Source organism: Microtus oregoni, unplaced genomic scaffold (assembly GCF_018167655.1).
Source record: "Microtus oregoni isolate MIOR12 unplaced genomic scaffold, Mior012 000016F_ref0000370, whole genome shotgun sequence".
In the NCBI taxonomy this organism is placed as follows: Eukaryota; Metazoa; Chordata; class Mammalia; order Rodentia; family Cricetidae; genus Microtus; species Microtus oregoni.
In genome coordinates this window covers 19356480-19379422 of record NW_024543075.1, presented here as the reverse complement: position 1 = coordinate 19379422, position 22943 = coordinate 19356480, and the positions used below count along the sequence as shown (strand labels likewise).

The following is a 22943-nucleotide window of genomic DNA, read 5'->3' as shown; positions in this document are numbered from 1 at the left end:
AGATCTTGAGGCCATATGAGATCTGGTCTATATGAGACTCGGTTTGAAAAGAGACAATGGAAAAGAAGGAAAGAAGGAGGTATTTCTGTGATGTCCCCAGATGGGGTTTTCTTTGGATTTATCTTCCTTGGGATTTGTAGAACTTTTTGAATTGGTAGCTAAATGTCTTTTGCAAGTGTAGAAAAATCTTTAGCCAGTAGCTCTGTTATTACTTCTGACTTAGTCTCTTTCTTTCCTTTATTAACTGCTGGGTTCATTGCTTATCTAACTACTGCAAGGAAACATCTAACAAGAACAATTTACTGGGGAAAGGTTTATTTTGGCTCACAGCATGAAGGTATCAGTCCAGCATGGTGAGGAAAGTACCAAGGAACAGAGTAGTTTATGGCATGGTGGCCAGGAAACAGAGACAAAGAACAGACAGGGAACACAGGAAGGGGCCAGAGCAAGACAGACCCCCAAGACACAATCCCAGCTACTGACTTCCTCCACCCCACATCTTACTTTGCACCATATTGCAACAATACCTCATATCATAAACCCATCGCAGGGGGGTGATCACTCAGGAGCTCAGAACCTCAGACCCCATCACCTCTGGAAATGCCTCACAGCTCCTCCAAAGGTCGACCTTCTCCGGTGTTTATTAATCTGATCAGGTTGACCGTTAAGGTCATCCTTGGCTACGTAGCAAGTTCTGTTTCAAAAACTAACCAAGCAAAGGTCCTCAGTAAAAGAAACAAATTGATTCATGGAATAGTAATTCTACTTACAAAAGGTGTGTGCTCTTTAAAAACAAAGGCGGGATCAATACCGTAAAGGGATTAATAAGAATTCACACTGCAGGGCTGGAGAGATGGCTCAGCAGTTAAGAGCATTGCGTGTTCTTCCAAAGGACCCGAGTTTGAATCCCAGCAACCACATGGTGGCTCACAACCATCTGTAATGAGGTCTGCTGTCCTCTTCTAGCAGGCATATATGCAAACAGAATATTGTATCCATAATAAATAAATAAATAAATAAATATTAAAAAAAGAATCCACACTGCGTGTGGCTAAGTTGTGTGAGTGTTGTCTGAGAATCGGTGCCCCTGGTTCTTGGACAGTGGGTGTGCGTGGGTGACCAGCCATCCTCACAACGCTGCAGGTGTGTCGTTTGCTGATTTCTGTGAGTCGAAACATTTCTTCCTCTGTCTGCTTTCAACTAAGCAACCTTCAGCTCACAAACCCCCTTCCGATGTTTCTCATCGCTTGTCGAGTCCATCCCTTCACTGCTTATGAATTCAAGGAGTTTCGGTATTTTGATTTTCAAATACAACAAGTAGAATTCTCATCCCCGCTCCTTCCCATTCCTTCTCTCCCCCCCCCCCCCATTTCCTCCGCTCCTGTCATCAGGGTCGTCACACTTCAAGCCTGTGCTGTAAAACAGAGCTGCACCCTCTAACCAAGAACTCTTTTTTAATTGTTTTTCTGAGAAAGGGTCACACTGTGTAACCTTGGTTGGCCTCGAACTCATGGAGATCCACCTGTCTCTACCTCCCTGGTGCTGAGATTAAAGGCGTGCCCCACAGAGCCAGGCCCCAGGAATTCTTAACCAGGATGCCTGCTGTGATGTAAAGCAGTACCAGGCTCTGAATCACTGTGCTTTTCCAGCACCCTGGGCTCTGGTTGTTGGTCCTGAGCTCCTCTTATCCGTTTAACAGAACGCGGGGCAGCGAGAATGAAGATGTGGAGCCTGTAGATGAAGCCGATGCTTTCCGGATAGATTCTCATTTCCTTCTAAGAGGCACACAGCACACACAACATTTCCGTGGGACAGCTGATTCTGAGCACTGACCAGCCCCGGCTCCAATTCTTCCCTTGGCTTGGTGAAACTGCCAGAAACTTCTGTGGCCTCTCAGCCCACCCCCAGGTGCCTTGTGGCAGACTTCTGGCTGTTCATCTTCAGTGACTTGGGAAATCATTGATGAGGGAAATGCAGGACCAGAGGGCTTGTTCCTTCTGTCATTTTCCATCTCACCTGGCTGCTTGACTTCTCCTCTGGCTTGCCAGTGGCTCTCAGATGGGTCATCAGCCGATACGAGCCCCTTCATCACTCCACAGTGGAAGTCCTAGATGCATGTGGTATTTTACACAACTAAGATTTGTTTGTGTTAAAATTGCTTGCCCTTAAATTGCTGTGAGATGGGTTAGACATGGGAAAGGGTCGCCCAGTGTCGCTGGGCTTTCCCAAATCATTCAGATCCCAGAAACACCTTCCCAGCCTCTTCCTTCTGTATATTAGTCAAAACACAGTGTTTCAGGCTGGGTACAGTGGCATGCACATTTATTCCTAGCACCCAGGAGACTGACACAGGCCCAACTCTACATGTTTGCAGCCATCCTGGTCTACATAGTTATAGTCTTACCAAGGCTATATAGTGAGATCCTGTCTCAAGGAAAGGAAAGGAAAGGAAAGGAAAGGAGAGGAGAGGAGAGGGGAGGGGAGGGGAGGGGAGGGGAGGGGAGGGGGGAGGGGAGGGGGAGGGGAGGGGAGGGGGAGGGGAGGGGAGGGGAGGGGAGGGGAGGGGAAGGGAAGGGAAGGAAAGGAAAGGAAAGGAAAGGAAAGAAAAGGAAAGGAAAGGAAAGGAAAGGAAAGGAAAGGAAAGGGATGCTTGTCTTCTCTCCAGGCTCCTTTATGTCATACAACAGACATCCATCCACTTAAACAGCTTGTGGAATTGTTCCCATGGGCCTCCAAGAATGACAGGGCTGACGTCATCCTTCACGTTCTTTCTTGCCTTCGTTTCGGTGCACATTCTATCCTGTGGATCACCTGCTTTGCTGGGGGTGTGGGCCATGGAAGTGACTCATTCCCATGTTTGGCCTGCAAAGCCCCACTTGTTCTCCTCCATCCCTCTGCGAATGAGGACTTGGGTTGTTTCTAGTTTCTCGCTATTAAGCCTGGTGAGGCTTCCGACAGCTTCTTGTGAGCATGGGCATGGTGTTACCGGTTCCTAGGGAAGCCATTGTCTACGTTAATTAGGTCAAAAAAAAACCCTAATTTCCGGATCAATAGTATCTTCATCCCACCCTGGCCATGATTAGCAGTCCCTGTATCAGATTCTGAGTGATGCCATTCGAGTTGTAGCTCCTGGCCGATCTGATAGTGTCCGTGGTAAGCCGTTGTGGTTTTATTTGCATTTCTCTGCGTGGGGAGGTTAAGCTCTTGTGTTCTCTGTGGCCCTTCCATCAGTCTCATTTGCTACCCCAAACCTTCCCCACTTCCCTCTGAGTTCCTGAGATGTGGTCAGCTATTAGTCTGCATCATCCCAACCCCAGCGCTGGGGCCTGGCGGAGAAGCAGGCTGATAGGTCCCCCATGCAACGAGGCAGTCGGGTCTCACCATCAGCTTCAGCAAAGGCCCTTGACCTCTGCTGATAACGGACAACACAGAATTCGAGAGGCAAGGTAACCTGCCCAAGGACACATAACTGGGGCATGGCAGGTTTCAGGTCGTCTGCTTCCCACTGTGAGGGTCTGCAGAAGCTCCTGGAACACCTACCGCCTTTCTTGTGAGCCTCATGTACATCCCGGGAGAGGAGTCAGGGCTAAGAGGCCAGAGGGATGAGAAGTCCCCTTTGGGGCTAAGAGTGTGAGGAGGGGTCACGGGGACGCCTTGGTGCATAGCCACTGGCATGGCTTCAGATCACGGAGCAGGAGGGTGAAAGAAACCTCAAAGTAGAGGGGAGCATCTCCATTTGGTGCTAGCCCTTCTTCAATACTTCTGACACCCCTCCCCCACGTTTTAAAGAAAAGCAGAAGGGAATCGCCAACTCCTGGAGTATTCGGGAGGTGGCGTGACTGGGTTGTGCCTTCTTTCTGGCAGCTGTTATATCGCACAGTGATGGGCTAGCTTCCCAGCAAGCTGGTTGTGGTTTGTTTAAGAAAATTTGATGTAAGCCCACGAGATGGCACAGCGGGTAAGGTGTTTAGCTGGATGACCCGGGTTCAATACCTGGGACCCACACAATGGAGAGAAGCAGCTCTTGCAGGTTGTCCTCTGGCATCCACATGTGTGTTTTGGCATGTACACACACTCACACACAATGCAATTAAAACAGAAACTTTTACCATCTACCCTGAGCCTGCAACTGACTGTTGCAACTGTTTCACAAGCACCAAGTTATCCCAAGGGTTTGAGAGCCTGGAGCCCTTCCCATCCACACTTACAGATGAGGGCCTGGGTTTGGAATAGTTAAACCACCAGCCTGAGATGACACAGCCTGGGTTTGAACTGAGGCCTTGCCGGCTCCACGGGGCGCTTACCCAGCATGCTTGCTGCCCATAACCTCTTGGCTTCACCCTGGTATCTGTCAGTGGTAACAATGTGTGCTATTTTCTTTTGACACAAGTTTATTGTAGTAAAGCAATGGTCGGCAAGGGAAAGACAGTAAATAGAGACAGCATCATGGAAATGTGAGGAGGAGTGAATGACAGAGGTTCTAGAACATTCCACAAAGGTAGCATGCTAAGGATTGGAAGGACTGTGGCTCAGGAAGAGGGCTCAGCTTGCACAGAGGCAGGGAGGTACCGCAGTGGGGGTACTTGGGAGAGGGTGTCTGTGCTGATTGGTTTTTCTCAACTTGCCACAAGCTAGGGTCCATTTAGGAAGAGTGTAACTCAGTTTGGAGAATGTCTCCGTCAGGCTAGCCTGTAGGCAGCCTGTGGGGCATTTTATTGATTGATGATTGACGTGGGAGGGCTCACCCCACTATGCTATCTCTGGGTAGGTGCTGGACTCTATAAGAAAGCAGGCTGAGCAAGTCCCAGGGGAGCAAGCCAGCAAGCACCATCGCTACACGGCCTCTGCATCAGCTCCTGCCTCTGGGTTTCTGCCCTGACTTCCCTCAGACCGAGCGTGACCTGAGAGCTGTAACATGAAATATAGCCTTTATTCACTAGTTGCCCTTGGTGTCTGTGTTTATCACAGCAACACAACAGAAGGCAGATGAGAACAGTGGGCTGTTCAGACAGCTGCCGGGGCGCAGCAGGAGCTGGTGTTCACACCTGACACCTGCCTCCTGGCTGGCCACTCTCAACTGTGAGGTTCAGGGATAGAGAATGTGCCCATTTCAGAGATGGCAGCTGAGGCCAGTGACCAGAAGGGTCAGAGATCAGCTGACTGCCAGTACTGGGCCCCTCCTCCACTCTGCTAGTCCAGGCCTCTTTGGAAAAAGCATCAGAAATCTAACTAACAGCGATGGAGGGTGTTTGGGCTCATGTAACTGGAAGGTTCAGATATGGACGTCAGAGACAACCTGATCCATGTTCTTACTGTAGCCCTGCTGTTGTGGCTTGAATCCGAAGTGTCTCCAATGGGCACCCTGGGGCAAGCGGGTGCTTGGCTTGGCCAGGCCTGGCTCGGTACCTGTTCTGAGGACCATGCAGAGGGGCTGTAGTTTGGCATGTCATGAGGAGGGTCGCTCATCCAGGCGGGCAGAGCAGCTGCTATCCTGTCAGTGACTTGTGCAGAGCTATGGTGTGAAGAGCGGGAGGAGAGGCTCTTGACAAAGGACAGAAGCTTTCTATTTTCCCTGCGGCTGAGATGGGACACAGAGTTCTGCTGGACTGTAGAGCTGGGCATGCTTGGAGTCACCCTCCTGTGGTCAGAGGTCACCTCTTCAGACTGTAACATCAGCATGGCCCCCCTCCTCCCTCATCTTTCATTGTCAGTGCTGGAACCAGAAACCGGGGACTCCCATATGTTTAGGCAAAGGCAGGAACTGTTCCTGCCATGCTCTATTTAAAACTCACTACTGCCAGGTCGGGAGTGAGTTTTAAATGAGCTCATTTAAAACCTCATGAGCTCAGCTAATCCTAATCTCCTCCGTTCTATTAAATGTGCTTTGGGCATTAGGTTCTAACATACAAAGTTGGGGGGGGGGGACACAGTCAAACTATACCACAAGATTTGTGAAGGCAAGGGCCACCCAAGATCAGTGTTACTCAAAACAGCAAGTCAAAATTTCCCATAACGTTTTACTCTGATACTGATGTTAGAGCAGTATTGGAAGGCTAAAGGCAGAAGCAGTGAGTTCACAGGACTAGAACTAGCCTCGGTTACATCGTCAAGACTCTGTCTCAAGAGGGAAGGGAAGGAAAGAGGGGGGAAATACACCCTTGCAGGGGGAGGGAACGTGAGTAGCAATGTTTAGACTGGGGTTGGAGTCAAATGTTTAAGGCCATTTATAGAAAATATTAAATATATAATTTTGAGAGTGAGGCATTTTGGAAGCCCCTTGGGCACACTGTTCTTGGGGATCTGTTCTAGAAGCTTCTAGACTCTGTTCTAGCTCAGTCAGCTCGGTGGTCTGTCAGAGCCTACGCTCAACTTTCTTGCACAGTACCTGGTTGAATTGTTACAAAGCTCTGAACAGGGCCTCCATTGCTTCATTTCATGAGGCTCAGAAACAGCAAGAGGCTGGCCTGGAGCACACAGCTGCCTATCTGAACCTTGAGCCTTTACTGTTCCTTTGATGATGGTCAGGAAAGGCCAGTCGGTGCTGCTGGATCTAGGGGAACCCCAGATGAAGCATTGTCTTATTGTGGGGTCAGGGATGGTGTCTGGGAAAAGCCATGGGTCTGACCTGATCTGTGCATGACCCAGCTTCCCTCAAGGCCCTGGTCCCAGCTCCATGCTGGAGGACCTAGCCTGCATGGGGTCCTTGAGCCCGGGAAGGTATTTTCCCTGGGTTAGCACTTCCACAGGCAAAGGGCAGGAGGAGACTGGTGTTGGCCACCTATGGTTTGCTGCCCACAGTATCATCACGTCCTTGGTTCAACAAGGGCCTTTGTCCATCTCAGCCAGTCAGGGGCTCCAGGCAGCTTTGGTCTTGCTCTCCTTGTGTGCCCCTGTAGGCTAGCTGGGCTTCCTTTTAGAATAAGAAGTACCCCTGTGGGCTAACCTTATCTTTAGTATTCAACATGGGGGGGGGCTTCTTTGTGAGCCTTAGACTGCTTGATCCGTTGTTTTTTTTTAATTTATTTATTTATTAAAGATTTCTGTCTCTTCCCCGCCACCGCCTCCCATTTCCCTCCCCCTCCCCCAGTCAAGTCCGCCTCCCTCCTCAGCCCGAAGAGCAATCAGGGTTCCCTGCCCTGTGGAAAGTCCAAGGAACCACCACCTCCATCCAGTTCTAGTAAGATGAGCATCCAAACTGCCTAGGCTCCTACAAAGCCAGTACGTGCAGTAGGATCAGAAACCCACTGCCATTGTTCTTGAGTTCTCAGTAGTCCTCATTGTCCGCTATGTTCAGCGAGTCAGGTTTTATCCCAGGCTTTTTCAGACCCAGGCCAGCTGGCCTTGGTGAGTTCCCAATAGAACATCCCCATTGTCTCAGTGTGTGGGTGCACCCCTTGCGGTCCTGATTTCCTTGCTCATGCTCTCTCCTTCTGCTCCTGATTTGGACCTTGAGATTTCTGTCAGGTGCTCCAGTGTGGGTCTCTGTCTCTGTCTCCTTTCATTGCCTGATGAAGGTTAATATTCAGGAGGATGCCTATATGTTTTTCTTTGGGTTCTCCTTATTTAGCTTCTCTAGGATCACTAACTATAGGCTCAGTGTCCTTTGTTTATGGCTAGAAACCAAATATGAGTGAGTACATCCCATGCTCCTCTTTTTGGGTCTGGCTTACCTCACTCAGGATAGTGTTTTCTATTTCCATCCATTTGCATGCAAAATTCAAGAAGCCCTTGTTTTTTACTGCTGAGTAGTACTCTAATATGTATATATTCCATACTTTCTTCATCCATTCTTCTATTGAAGGACATCTAGGTTGTTTCCAGGTTCTGGCTATTACAAACAATACTGCTATGAACACAGTAGAGCATATATTTTTGTTGTATGATAAGGCCTCTCTTGGGTATATTCCCAAGAGTGGTATTGCTGGGTCCAGGGGTAGGTTGATCCCGAATTTCCTGAGAAACCGCCACACTGCTTTCCAAAGTGGTTGCACAAGTTTGCATTCCCACCAGCAATGGATGAGTGTACCCCTTTCTCCACAACCTCTCCAGCAAAAGCTATCCTTGGTGTTTTTTATTTTAGTTATTCTGACAGGTGTAAGATGGTATCTTAAAGTTGTCTTGATTTGCATTTCCCTGATCACTAAGGAAGTTGAGCATGACCTTAAGTGTCTTTTGGCCATTTGGACTTCTTCTGTTGAGAATTCTCTGTTCAGCTCCGTGCCCCATTTTATAATTGGGTTGATTAGCCTTTTACGGTCTAGTTTCTTGAGATCTTTATATATTTTGGAGATCAGACCTTTGTCAGTTGCAGGGTTGGTGAAGATCTTCTCCCAGTCAGTGGGTTGCCTTTGTGTCTTAGCGACAGTGTCCTTTGCTTTACAGAAGCTTCTCAGTCTCAGGAGGTACCATTTATTCAATGAGGTCCTTAATGTCTGTGCTACTGGGGTTATACGTAGGAAGTGGTCTCCTGTGCCCATGTGTTGTAGAGTACTTTCCACTTTCTCTTCTATCAGGTTCAGTGTGTTCGGACTGATATTGAGGTCTTTAATCCATTTGTACTTGAGTGTTTGATCCTTTGATGTGGCAGGGACAGACCCTGTCATGGGAAGGCTGCTCAGTGCCCGGCGGAAGCTGGTTCATCTCACATCTCACACACTTCTCTTGCAGGTCTGGGACACAGCATGCCACAGGGCTTGGCTGCTCCCTTGCTCCTGCTGATCCTCCAGGGAGGTAAGTCTCAACCACATGGCTGCAGTGGACGATGGGCCCATCTCTTCCCACAAAACCGAGCAGGGGCCACATGGTGCCATAGGCTCCTGATCATGGCCGCTGGCCACTTACCCACAATCTACAGCCTCTGTCTACTTGACGCCAAAGCTAAATGCCCTGTTTTTCACTAACCAGAACCTAGGGGACCAAACGGCTCCAGTAAAGAGAAAGGCTCGCCACCCTCATGGGAAGGAAGTCCTGCCCTTGGTCTAACCTTCGTTCTTCTTGGTGCAAGACTCTCACTTGGGTCATGAACCTTCAGTAGGTGGGAGGGAAAGGGGGTGGGGGCAGAGGACCAAACTTTGTAGCAGTCCCTGGGGGAGGCATCAGGGCTGCAAGAGTCCTGTTAAGGGCATTCTCTCCATCAAAAGCCAGAGGCTGTGCAGGCCACCCTGGTGAGGGGAACTTGACCTTCTGCAGACTCAGCAATATTTGCTCTGGTTTTTACCGAAATATCCAGTCCTTTAAATAGCTCCCCCAGGAAACAGGCCCAGCTTTTGATTTCCCTTTCTGGTGGTGACACCCTGCCTGCTCTGGAAATCCCTTTAGTGCCTGCACTGGGAGCAGGGCGTAAGAGTGCGGTTTGGGTAACAGAGCCCTGTCACACACTGAGGCTAGAATGCCACGTCCCACTCCTCCTGTGGAGCCTCGCTAGGTTGCCATTAGTGGACGAGACAGAGAGAATGCAGACCCTGTGGAGATCCTGGGGACGGCTGCCTGGCACTAAGACATGGACAAGGCAATGGTTTCTGTGATGTGCTTGTCCTTCTAGCTTCGGAACCCCAGAAGGGACTGGGAACAGTTGAGTGTGTCTAGTATCCCAGCCCTGGGGAGGTGGAGGCAGAGCTCAGGAGCACACTGGCCAGGCTGCTTAGCCAAATTGATGAGCTCCAGGCTGAGCAGGAGAGTCTACCTAAAACACCTCTCTCTTCAACTCAAGTGTGCATGCGCATGTTCACAAACTCACAGACATGGTCACATGTGTGTCTTTCACAGTCCCAGGGCTGGGTGCTCAAGGCCACAGTGCAGTGAGCTCTATAGTTAGTGAGGTTGAGCGTCTACTTCCAGTGTGGTGTTTTTACGATGGGAGCCAGGATGGGGCAGAAAGGAGTTTTTATGGTGGGAGCCCCTCTAGCCACTCCTAACACCACTAGACCTGGGGACTCTAATGGCTCTATTACCCTTGGAGGGCTCAGCTCCTCACATGTTCTGTGGCCTGAGCGTTTGAGGGGACACACAGATCCTAATTTTAGCAGGGCACCAGGCACCTGTTGTACTGTTTGTTCGCACATTCATTCATTCATTCATTCATCCATTCATTCTTTTTTGAGTTTTTGAGACAAGGTTTCAGTATGTAGTCCTAATCCTCCTGCCTCAGCTTGCTGCTGTGTCAAGGGGCTGCTGTATGAGGTAGCTTATGTGTTACAGTCTTGACCTTACTGGAATATGGCTGTGAAGGCTGGGACCTGTGCAGCCGGCTTCGGGATACTAGAGAGGCAATTTTAATCCTGGAGCTGTGGTCACCTAGTGAGGGTGCAGCTGCATCCTGTACCCTATGGTAACCTCTACGGGATGCCTGGGTGCCATCCAGTTGTGGGGTGTTGCCTGGCTTGTTCACTCACTCTGACCTTGGCAGCCACCTCTCAGCAGTCTGTGGGCTCAGCTCTGTCTGCCCCAGTGGCTTGTCCCATCTCAGCTCAGTGGTAGTATTTGTCTCGTGAGTACAAAAGCCTGGCTTCAGGTCCTGGCACTATATACTGTTTCCTTCCTTCTTCCCTTCCCTTCCCTCCCCTCCCCCTCCCCCTCCCCTCCCTTCCTTTCCCTCCCTTCCCTCCCCTCCCTCCCCTTCTCTTCCTTTCCCTCCTTCCTTCCCTTCTCCCCTCCCCTGCCTTCCCTTCCCTCCCCCTCCCTTCCCTCCCTCCTTCCCCTTCTTCCCTCCCCTTCCCTTCCCCTTCCCTCCCTCCCCTCCCCTCCCCTTCCCTCCCTCCTTCCCCTTCTCCTTTCCCCTCCCTTTCCTTCCCTCCCCTTCCCTTCCTCCTTCCCCTTCTCCCCTCCTATATGTCTGTGCTGTGTATGTTGCCAAAGAGGCCAACTTGCAGGAGTCGGTTCTCTCCTTTCCCCATGTGAGTTCCAGGGATGGAAATCAATTTGTTAAACTTGGCAGTGAGCACTTTTATCCACTGAGTCCTCTCACTGGCCCTGTCTCCACAACTTCTGGTGGAAGCTACCTAAGAACTGTGTCTGCCAGACATTATGGCTGGGGGATGCTTTTCCCAGGGAATAGAGCTCAGCAGCCCAGGAAAGCTATCTATCCTTGGAGCCTTGGTGCTGTCCTCCACAGCCCAGGTCTAGCCTTGGAATCTAGGTTAGAACCCAGAAGTTGCCCACTGTTTCAGGGTCTTCATTGGTCAGGATGCAGAAGGAAAAAGGCACTGAAGATGAAGGCCTTTTAAGAAGCGCATTTCCAGTGTGTGGGGAGAAGATACGGGTGCTGGGATGCAGTTTTACAAAGCAAAATAAGCAAAATTAAAAATGGCTCTGCTCATTTGGCCAAACATTGAACAAAACTTGGACAATGACTGCATCTTATTTTATTGTTTTCCTTCGCATGTATACTGGATGCTAAGCCTAGTCCCTCCACCTTGCCCCTCTTACTTTCCCTTTTCCTGAACCCCCTTCAATTATTCTCTTTGTTCCCCTAGATGCCCTTCAGAGCTGCAAACCTGAAAGAGGGAGTGATATCTAGAGTTCTATATTATTTCGATTTAGTAATTAGTTAGATACTTTTTCTTCCCTTTTGAGACAGGGTCTGGCTCTGGAGCCCAGGCTGACCTTGAACTAGCAATCCGCCTGCCTCCGTTCCCCAAATGCTCAGAAGCCAGATGTGCCCCATGTCTGCCGCACCTGTCATTTGGAAAGTGAAACAAAAAGCTGGGGTGTTGGGGGAGGGGAGGGGAGAGGTGACTCTTCCAGCCAGCCCCTGCTGTGGCATTTACTTTGGCCACATCTTGGTAGCCATGGGGTCATTGACAGTGACAGATAAACTGTCAACTGCAGAAGTCTCTCCCACTCTTTCACCATCCTCACTAAACCCCTCCCCTCATCGAGGCTGTGGGCTCAGACCATGACCCGTGCTCACTCCCTGGCCTAAAGGATCTATCCATCTGCCTATGGGGGGTTCAGAGTGTCTGACCCTATGATGGTCAGTGGCCCAGCTTCACATTAGAAGAACCTCATCACCATGACCAGTCTTGAAATGTTGGAGCTCACACAAGGAATTCCACTGATGAGGGTCCCTGGGTTCCAGGCTTTCAACCCAGCCTGTGACTCTACCCAAACTTGTCCTCAGCCTCAGACAGCTTGCCAAGGCCTTTCCAGTGTCTCTCACCTAAAAGGGCCTCTCTGTTATCCCTCCAGCTCGGGGCTGCCTGGACCTCACCTGCTACACTAACTACCTCTGGACTGTCACCTGTGTCCTGAAGACACAGACCCTCCACCCCTACACACTTACTCTCACCTGGTGAGTAGCCACGCCTCCCGAGCTGAGGAACTGCTTGGAAAGGGTGGTAGGATGGGAGGAAGCTGGGTGCTGAGCTGACCTGTGGCCTGTTCATCAGGAAGTTTAACTACAAACAAAGGCTTGCCCCGCCCACCAGCAATGTCACCCATCAAGACTGCAAGAGCGGAGAGCCAGGTCCCCACCTTACAGATGACTGAGCTCACAGGACTTGCTGGGAACACACAGATAGGAAAAAGACTGACCACACCCAGGGTTACCCCAAGGGTCAAACTCTTTTGCCCTCATAGACCTGCCTAGGTTAGCAGCCCTGGTTAGCAGTCTCCAGTGATCTTCGAAGCACCAAGTGTCCTTGCCATTAATGATACTGAAATTGTTGCTACCACATTCCAGAGGAGGATGCTGAAGTTCAAAGTGGTTTAGCAGCTGGCCGGAAGTCTCATAGCCAGTGTGCTCATGATCCCATGTGCTGCTTAGGATAGAGACCACTTGTCCTTCATGCCTTCATTCACTTTAAGTATATTACGTTCCGGCAAGACATGTTGTAAGGGCTGAGGAGCCAAACAAGACTCAAGACTGCAGGGTGTGGAGCCAGGGGTGGTCAGCTGGGGTGGTCAGCTGGGTTGGCCAGAGTACCCACGGTAGCAGACACAGCACGTGCGAAGGCTGTTGAGGGAGCATGAACTGAGAGTGTAGTTGAGCAGCTGCCTGTGACCTGAGCAGAGTGAGGGAAAACAGTAAACAAAGAAGTTGGTGGGTGTGTGAGGGCCCTCTGTGCTGCTGTGCTGCATGGGGAAGGGCAGCAGGTGTTAGGGAGCCTTGAAGGCACTCTGGCTGTTGCACAAGCAGGATGGGGCTCAGAGATGCTGGGTGAGGGAGCAATATCTTCAGACAGCCTTACAGTGGTCCAGGCTGGAGGCTTGCTTGGACAATGTTGTTCAGCAAGGTTTGTAGTACAGAAAGTTCAGCAAAGAACTAAGTAAGTCTTCAGATCCACATTGGTCCTGGAGGGTGGCCATGTTCAGTCGCTGAACACGTTCAGAAGGAAGAAAATAAACTTCTGTGAGTCCACATATATATATACTCTAAATCCCATCCTTGCTGCCCAGTGGGAGCTAAAGAACTAAAGCTTTTACCACTACCCCTCCTGACCAGAGCATAGGACAGCAGTCTGTAGGTCACTCACTGTGAGCAACAGAGACAGGTTTTAGGCCCAAATTCCCAAAGCCGAGAGCTGCTGCCCCGGTCAAGGTACTGAGTGGCTGGTCCTCTGAGGCATGCAAGCTTCATCTGAACTCGGAGTGTGCTGGGTGCTGCAGAGAGGTCACTGTCCCTGGGAGAGGGCTGGATCATGACCCTCAGCCCTACCTCCAGCCCCTCTCACCCTCATGCTTCAAGTTCCTGCCCTGCCCCGGGCACTGAGCTTCACTATCCCCATTCATAACGGGCCACTCTGTCCCTGAAGGCAAGATGAATACGAGGAGCTACAGGACAAAGAAACCTCTTGCAGCCTGCATAGGTCGGACCACAACGCCACACACGTGCTGTACACCTGTCACATGCCCTTGTCCGGATTCATGGCTGACGACGTTTTCATTGTCAACAAGATGGACCACTCTGACAACAGCTCCCAGGAGTGTGGCAGCTTTGTCCTGGCTGAGAACAGTGAGTACCCACAAACCCAAGCTGAGGAGGACTCAGGACCCTTCTCTGACCTCAAAGCAAGCTCTTCTCACGCCAACAAATTCTACTGTCCTTAGAGTGTCCTTTCTAGATGCCCTGCTTTTAGCTAAGGGGTCATGGTTTGATACAGGATGTGGTCTAAATGTCTAAGAGGAGCATCACAGGCTTGGAAAAATGTGGGGTAGGACCCAGCTCAGCCCTCCCTGTCTGCCTGACTCTGATTTACCTTGGAAAGACTCCTTTTTATGTGACCTAGGATTTTGCTCCTAGTCGTGAGCACCAGTCAGCTAACACGGAATCCTCCCAGCTGAATGGGAAGGGCCTAAGGTTAGGAGGGCCCCAGGGTGGACAGGGCTGCAGCTGTCCCCAGAGCCTAGGCTGGGCAAAGGAGGGGTCTGGAGCAGCAGCTTTGGTGCATGGCAGAGTGTGTATCTGTTTATGCATCTGTATGTGATAGGGGGCTCCTTCTTTAGGAGAGAAACTGAAAAGAACAGAATCCAGAGGGCACCTTGCTTAGGCATTTTCCACATTAGGCATTAATATCAAATCTTAAGAAAATTCCTTCAGCCGGCTGGATTTCCAGCATTTGCTTTTTCTTTTCCTTAGCTGGACTGTGCTGGGCCCGAGTCCTGGCTCCAGCCTTTAAGCCTGGGCATACTCTCTCATTTCCCACAGTCCCCAGTCCTGCTGTACTGTGCTGATGCCTCACCTAGATCTAGTCCAAGGGAATAGGGGCTGTGACCAGGGACTGCTTTGTTCAAAGCCGCACAGGGCCTTTGGGGAAGGTGGGGGGGCGGACTCTGCTTCCTGCAGGTTCTTATCCTGTTTCATCTTTCTGGGTCTTCCTTCAAGTCAAGCCAGCTCGCCCTTTCAATGTGACCGTGACCTTCTCTGGACGTTATGATATCTCCTGGCGTTCAGATTATTATGAAGACCCTGCCTTCTACGTGCTGAGGGGCAAGCTACAATATGAGCTGCAGTATCGGAACCTCAAAGACCCCTATGCTGTGGTGAGGCGGCAGGCCACGGGGAGGAGCAGCGGGGGTACGCAGGCAGGTCCCAGCAGAGCGGGGGCAAGGAACGGGACTTGGCATTCCCTCCCAGCCTGTAACCCTCTCCTACCTCCTCCCTGGGCCAGGGTATCCCTCTGTGTCTCCACCTTGACTTCTCCCCTACAGCCTACCTCAGTTACAGTGGGGCAAGGTTGGGGCATTGTCTTTGCTTTGAACAGGAAGGCTTCTTAAAGAGGGTGCACTAGGATGGTTCCAGAATGGCCCACTGTTTAAACAGAGCCTGGGGCTTCTAGAATTATACATCTATTAGAATGGTCCTTGTTGAAGATTACCATAAAGGGGATCGTCTAGAATGTTCCCTGGGAGGCTTCTCTAGCCATCCATTGATAAGATGGTTTACTTAGGGACTTCCAGAGGTACACTGCTGAGGATGTCCTGTGTCATCTAGGACATGGAGCCCAGGGGCTGTCTGTGGAGCTTCTGGTTAATAATGTGCAGGGCTGCCCATGGTTACTCCCAGGACATTGTCAGTTGGGGGTGGGTTCACTGCTACAGAGAGAGCTATTTTTCCAGGTACCTCTAGTCAGGGATGCATGCTCCCTGCGGGGCCTGCCTGCTTACTCCTGTGGAAGGACTTTGCACCCCATTGATGACTTGGGTGACTACAGAGCTTCACGTTCCTTCCATCTTGGCAGAGGCCGGTGACCAAGCTGATCTCAGTGGACTCAAACAACGTCTCCCTTCTCGCTGAAGATTTCCACAAAGACTCCACCTACCAGCTGCAGGTGCGGGCAGCACCCCAGCCAGGCACTTTATTCAGGGGGACCTGGAGTGAGTGGAGTGACCCTGTCATCTTTCAGACCCAGGCTGGGGGTAAGTGTGACGCGGGTGGGAACCCCTACGTCTGATACTGACTCTTGTCCTGCTGCAGCTTTCTCCAGGCCTGAGGTTCCCCCGCATGGCTGGGAGGTGTGTGCTCTGTGATCCATCCCCCGATGCAGCCACTCATCTTTGCGAGGGGAGCTGCTGCATCTGATGGTGCATTTGACTCCTAACTCTGAAAGGGGAGTCATTGCCCCATCTTACAGAAGAGAAAGCTAAGGCTTAGAGAGATGACATCACTTTCCTGGGATGAGAATAAAATTCCTGATAGAATCAACTTGATAGAGTAGAAGGGTTATGTTAGTTTCTGGTTTGGCTCATGATTGTAAGGCCCTGTTGCACTGCGGGGAGTGTATGCCACTGTTTACTTCATGGTAACCAGGAAGCAAAGACAGAGGAAGGGATGGGGTCCCAACATTCCTTTAGTGTGTCTGTAATGACCTAACCATCTCCTACTAGGCTCGGAGTCCTAAGATCCTACCACCTTCCAGTAGCATCCAGGTTGGGACCATACCTCTGACACAGGAGGCTTTGGGGGAGGGGTCATTTGACAGAGGAAGGGATCAAAGCCCAGCCTCCTCCCAGCCTTCCACCCAACCCAACCATGCTCCATACACCCACCCACATTCTTCCGGGAGACTTTTCTGTTGGATCCATGGTTTGCTCTCTATGCAGAGCCCGAGGCAGACTTGGACCCTCACCTGCTGCTGCTGCTGCTCCTTCTGTTCGTCTTGGTGCCCTGCCTGATTTTCTTGGGTCTGAAGATCGACCTGCCTTGGAGGTGAGGCCAGGGGCTCAGGGAGACAGAAAAGGGGTCAGCTTGGGTCACAGCCCCTCCAACCAAGACCTGTGACACCAATGAACAGCGTGTATGTTCCATGTGCTAGACACGGTAGAGCTCCTGCCTCTGCTCCGTGACAGCTGTGTGAGTCTGGCACACTGCAGACACCCCCACTCTTCAGACAGGGAAAACGGAAGCACAGGGTAGCCAAGCTACGTGCCCAAAGTCACAGAACTATAGTGTGGCAAGGGTAAGGGTAGAAACTTCATGTTCTTTGAGGAGACCTTGACTCGGACCTTATCCAGAGAGTGAACTTGGAGGCCCAAGGGGTGATCACTCACCCTCCCCATCCCTTCGTTTCAGCTTAAAGGTGGCCTGGGATTTGCTTTCCATACAGGGCTTCCATTCTGCATGCCATGGAGAGAAAGGAGGCTGCTGATTCAAAACAGAACGTACCACCTTGGCACCAGCAGTGTTGCAGGCTGCTGTGTGCAGAGTCCTTTGATAAGTGACAGAGCGGGACTCTGCACATACTCGTTTTGTTCCCCTTCAGTGAGATACTCAAAGACAGAGACAGAGAATCTGGAAGGGAGAGATCAGGGTGCTCGTCACAGTTGGTGGCAGCTGGGGTTCTCCCGCCCCCCCACCATGGTAGATGAGGAAGTCAAGGCCCCAGAGGGCAGTGTGTGCCTAGCCCACAATAGATGGGGCAGGAACTTGAGCATCTGCAGGAAGCTTGGGGGTGAGGGTAACTGCTGCTTCCGTTTTACTGATGGGTGGGCAGGAAGGCGCCTGGAAGTAGAAGCTGTTGCTTCTGCAGGAGAGAGGCCAGACCACAAAGGCTTTACACACCCCTTTCTTTGCAGACTATGGAAGAAGGTTTGGGTACCAGTGCCCAGCCCTGAGAGTTTCTTCCAGCCCTTGTACAAGGAACACAGTGGGAACTTCAAGGTGAGACACCTTGGATGAACCCTTTGGATGTTGAGCTCTAATAACTCTAACCCTAACCCCAAGACTGCTCTGTGAGTCCAGAGTATTCAAAACCTGACCTGGAACCAGGCCTCAGTTTCCCTATTCTGTGAGGTGCAGAATTGGTCTTAGACTTAGGCATCGTGATGCATTTCCTGCTTAGAGTTACCGTGAAAGGGGGCAAACTGGGTGGCCCTTGGGTACATGAGCCTGTGGTTTCCTGTAGTGACTTTGATCTGTGGTGGGGAGCGAATCTTACCTGGGAAGGACCTGCCCTATCCCACAGCACATCCCTCTCCCTGCCAAGTACAGCTGCCACTACTGTCATTTCCGAGTATCTGCCTTGCACTGCTGTGCAAAACCAGCAGGGAGGGAGGCCCCGGAGAGAGGATGTGATGTCAGGGAACAGCACTTGCCGCAGCCCATGGAGGTCAGAGCAGCAGGGCACCCAAGGAACAGCTGCTGCACACCTGGTCTATGGCTCTGCCTGTACTGTAGCCCTTGCAATGAGTTCCCAGCAGCCCTCTGGGTCTCCAGGAGGAGGCCCAGGCTCAGAGGGACCAGTGGGCCTTCCAGAAAGGGCAAGGGTGCGCCCACACCCCTTTCTTACCCCGAAACACAGCATTGCTGCCTGCTGTGCTGTGCTCTGATGCTGCTGTTAATCTTGTATAACTTGCCCTGTCAGCAAACAAACATTACCTCACTCAATCCTCAAGACACTGCCATGGGTGGGACCATCCCATAGAAGACAGAAATGAGACACAGAGGGCAAGGGCCTAACTCAAGGTCACACAGTTCAGGAGTGACCCCAGGTCAGGGATAGGGGAACATTGTGGTTCTGAGATGTTCTTTTCAGGGGATCTTCTCACACCAGGGTGATCCTTGTCAACTCAGTGGAGGCTCCCCTATTGTCACCAATATCCTGGCAGGCAATGGGCAAGAGGGTTCTCAAGGCTCCGGGGCCGCTGTCTCCATCCAGCATCCCCTAAAGGCCTTTCCGCATATCTGGCTACTGATTCGCTCCCTCCATAGACGTTTATGGCAAATCTGCTGTGTGTCGGGTACTGAGGACACAGCTGTGAGCGGGCCCGCTCCTGGCTGAGTGTTCGCTGTAGTGCAGATACACAACAGAGCTGTAAAGGCTTGTGTCGAAAGACAGGATATGGGCGGGGCCCCTTAGACCTCGGGACTCAGGAGCCTGGTGCCAGCACCCAGCCGATCCTACGCTGGGGCACTGGTTACTAATGTGAAGGCAGTCTGTCCTTACTGCAGGTGGGGACACGGGCCCTGAAAGAGAAGGACAGCATTGGGGGCCCACAGGACAAGGGTTCATCATGGTCCTGTCTGTCTCTCTCTGCTGGTGTCTTGTTCGTCTGTTCTCCCTGTCTCTGGCCCGTCTCTATGTCCCAGCGTCCACATGTCTTTGACTCTGTTCACACCCAAGCATCTGCCTCAGCCAATGACTGTCTCTTTCTCATAGAAATGGGTGGATACCCCTTTCACGGCCTCTAGCCTGGAGCTGACACCACAGAATCCCACAGCAACTTCAGTCCTACAAGTGCACGACAGCTGTTCGCCCTCATACCCAGCCAAGGAAAAGAAGTTCCTGGGGCCGCCAGGCCTGGAAGAACAGCTGGAGTGTGACGGGACGTCTGAGCTTGGCCACTGCTGCACAGTCCCCTTGGCAGCCGGCCCAGGCCCCTCCGCCTACAGTGAGGAGAGAGACCGGCCATATGGTCTGGTGTCCATTGACACAGTGACTGTGGGGGATGCAGAGGGACCATGCGCCTGGCCCTATGGCTGTGGGGATGACGGCTACCCAGCCCTGAACCTGGATGCCGGTCCAGAGTCTGGCCCTAATGCAGAGGATCTGCTCTTGGTCACAAACACCACTTTTCTGTCCTGTGGCTGTGTCTCAGGTGGTGGCCTCAGGCTGGGAGGTACCCCAGGCAGCCTCCTGGACAGGTTGAGGCTGCCCCTTGCTCAGGAAAGGGACTGGACAGCAGGCCCGCCCTGGAGAACGGGGTCCCCAGGAGGGGGCTCTGAGAGTGAGGCGGGCTCACCCCCTGGCCTGGACATGGACACTTTTGACAGCGGCTTTGCAGGATCAGACTGTGGCAGCCCTGTGGAGAGTGATGAAGGGCCCCCTCGCAGCTACATACGCCAGTGGGTGGTCAGGACCCCTCCACCTGTGGACAGCGGCGCCCAGGCCAGCTAGCATACAAAACCAGCTGCCAGAAGAAGGGGCCAGAAGTGGGCAGGCTTTCGAGCCTGCCATTTACAGTGTGAATATGTAGGTATGTGTGTGTATCCATGTGTGGCTCGGGTGCGCGTTCCCACATTTGTGTGAGAAATGCCTGTACATGCCTTGTGTTCACGGTCATACCTGTGTGTGTCTGCCTGAGCTCACTGTGTACATGCGTGAGTATAGGTGTCTCTTAGACATGAGCCTCTGACTCCTCCCCTGCAGACGTGTGGGGTGGCCACAGTCAGTGTCTAGAGACTGGTTCAGGTTCCTGCCCCAGGGCGCTATCACACACCCAGCCCTGTCAGATGCTACCTCCAAGAAGCTATGAAGTCCAGGCTGTTACGATCTTCTCTCCTGGGGCAATAGAGTGAGCCTACAGCAACTACTGGAGTGGGAAGGTTTTGGGGGAACCTAGGGCTGTAACTGTGAACCCCAGTACAGGTGGCCCCAGGCTACGCATCCTGGAGAAACCCCTTCTGAACTCTGCAGGCTTCGCTTTCCTGGGCATTAGGAATGGTGTGGCTGCCCTGACTTAGCCCTATGCAGTTCGCAGCCCCTTTCAGCTTTTTGACTTTTGTGGCTTTTAGGACCAGATGCATGCCCCGAGGAGGGAAAATGAGAAAAGGCAGCCTACACCCACAGCCTGGGTACATATGGAGAATCCTGCCATGGGCACTCAGTGGGATTGTGGGCTGTGATATACACAGCCCGGTCCTCAGAAGCAGTACCACCAACCAAGACTTTTTTTTTTTTTTTTTTTGGTTTTTGGTTTTTTTTTTTTTTTTTCCTTATTAAAAACAAAATTCCTGTAAGTACTTAGGGAATATTTATTAAATATCAGGCATGGGGAGAGGGTACAGAGTGCGTTACTCACAGAACCCTCTTTATGACACCCAGAGTTCAGGGGACACAAGGGAACCATCAAGAAACAGCTTCTAGGGGCTGGAAAGATGACTCAGTGGTTAGAGGCTGCTCTTCCAGAGGACTGGGGTTCAATTCCCAGCACCCACATGGCAGCTCACAGCTGTCCCAGGGAACCCGAAACCCATAGCAAAACACTAATGCGCATTAGAGAGGGGGGGGTGGGAAGGAGAAGGAGGAGAAGAAGGGAAGGAAAGAAGGAAGGAAGGAAGGAAAGGAAGGAAGGAAGGAAAAGAAAGGAAGAAGTCGCTTCTGGGCACTCTGTAGCCAGTACCTGCTCTTCCCCTGCCTGTCCTTGATGCCACGTTTATCCTAGGGACTTAGGGAAGGTCCCCTTGCATCCAGTGATTCCTGTGAGCGTGCTGCGTGAGGAAGCTAAGAAGTATGGGGTGGTATTTCTTCCTGGACAGCGGGGCGGTATAGAATCTAGACAGTGCCAAGATTGCTTAGCCTTTGCTGGCTTTTTCTTTCTTTTCCCTACCTCCTTCTTCCCTTCCTTATCCTTTGTCCTTTTCTTCTTGAATGGTCTGTTCTTCCTACAAGGGTGCCCACCCAAGATGTGATATGGTATTTGCAAAACCAGACAGGTTGGAGACAGTGGAGTGCCTGACCTGCTGTGGACACAGTGGGAAGCCTCCATCTTGTCTGGGACTCCAGGGTGCAGCATTGCCGCTCAATGGCCCAGGGAGGAAGGCTGTCTATCTGTCCAGTCTGCATAGCTGAACTGGAAAGCGGTCAGCAGAAGTCAGCTGAAAGCTCCCTCAGACTCATGCATAAAGCAGGGTAGCTGGTGGAGACACCCAGGGAATGCACAGATGTCCTCAGTATCTGACTCAGGGCTGGCTGGAAAGTTCTACAACACTGGTAGTTTGAACAGCCAGACTGCACCTAGGAGCAAGGTGTGTGAGGCTCTCAGACCAGCAAAAACCACAGCTCCCTCCCTGCACGTGCATACAGCCCCACCCTGCTGCACCCCCCGTCCCCAGACACTTAGACTAAAATGTGCTGTGGTTTTCACATCCTCTGGGAGCCACAGACTGCAGGTGTTCTTGGCAGCTCTCCAGGGAACCAGTTCAGCAACCCCCTCCCCGCCACCCCACATACAGGAAAAACATTCAGGGCTGAGGTGCTGACCCCCTCTGGATCCATTTTTGAAGGGACACCTCATGAAAAAATGTGAACGCAAGGTTGGAGGCAAGAGCTAGACCACCTAGGAGTTAAACAGTGGGTGGACAGGAGGGTGGTGAAAGGTTTGACGGGATGACAGCTGGAATGATGGCTGGACGGAGAAACAGACAGACACACTGCACAAGAGTGGGTGGACCAGATACAATCTATGAGGCTAGCTGCTCTGTCTGCTCCCGGTTTTATCCCCAGCCCTACACACAACAGGTGCTTAATAAAGTTTTAATAAAACCTGGATTGTGGCCCATCTTAATTCCAGGATCTCAGGCTGTGAGCTAGATTACTCTAGACATGGTTGGTGAGGGATATCTTCTGGCCGGGAGGAGCTGGCCAGTCACTGATGGGCACCCACGGCACGGCATGAGGATGAGGCTTTAGGAAGGAGGCAGGGCTTTTCAGACATCGGGAGGCTCTTTATTCCAGCGAGGGTCTCCAGCAGATACGACCAAGAGGCAGAGCCATCACCTAAGACCAGGTAGAGCTGCTAGAAAGGTGTTCTGAAAGGATGGGGCTCACATCACACTCCACCAGCGTGCACAGGCTTTGATGTTCAGGCTTTGCCCATCTTGACTTTGAGGGCATGGGCTATCCCCTTGGGCAGGATGAGCTGGACCTGCCTGAGATCTGTCACCCAAGAAATCAAAGAGACAAACCTCTTAGCAAACACTCATGGGTGTCTGCCAATTTGCTAGCTCTGGGACAGGGCACTAGATATCCCTCCCCCCACCCATGCTGCTGTGTAGTCAAGGCAGACACATGCCCTGAGCTGCTTCACGCTTCTCTCTGTAGCAGTGCTGGGGCTAGAACCCAGGACCTCACAGACGCTAGGCAGGTCTTCTGACTGAGCTAGCTTCCCTAGCCCCTACTTTTACTTTTCCTATTTTGAGTCAGGGTCTTAATTGACTGGGTGGTCTTGAACTCTTGATCCTCCTACCATAGCTTCGGAATCCCCAGGTCTGCTGTTTCAGTCTTTCC

At 51.7% G+C, this 22943-nt stretch overlaps 1 protein-coding gene across 1 annotated transcript in view; it reads left to right on the top strand.

Annotated features, from left to right (window-relative positions):
• Positions 1-20623, top strand: part of Il21r (interleukin 21 receptor) — a 35582-nt gene extending 14959 nt beyond the window's left edge. Inside the window, exons 3-10 of the mRNA XM_041666585.1 lie at positions 8668-8730; positions 12187-12289; positions 13752-13951; positions 14822-14979; positions 15678-15855; positions 16540-16645; positions 17512-17596; positions 19095-20623. Coding sequence (XP_041522519.1) covers positions 8668-8730; positions 12187-12289; positions 13752-13951; positions 14822-14979; positions 15678-15855; positions 16540-16645; positions 17512-17596; positions 19095-19832 — 1631 coding nt within the window. The 3' untranslated portion in view covers positions 19833-20623. The remainder of the gene's footprint in view (positions 1-8667; positions 8731-12186; positions 12290-13751; positions 13952-14821; positions 14980-15677; positions 15856-16539; positions 16646-17511; positions 17597-19094) is intronic.
• Positions 20624-22943: the final 2320 nt, after the last annotated feature.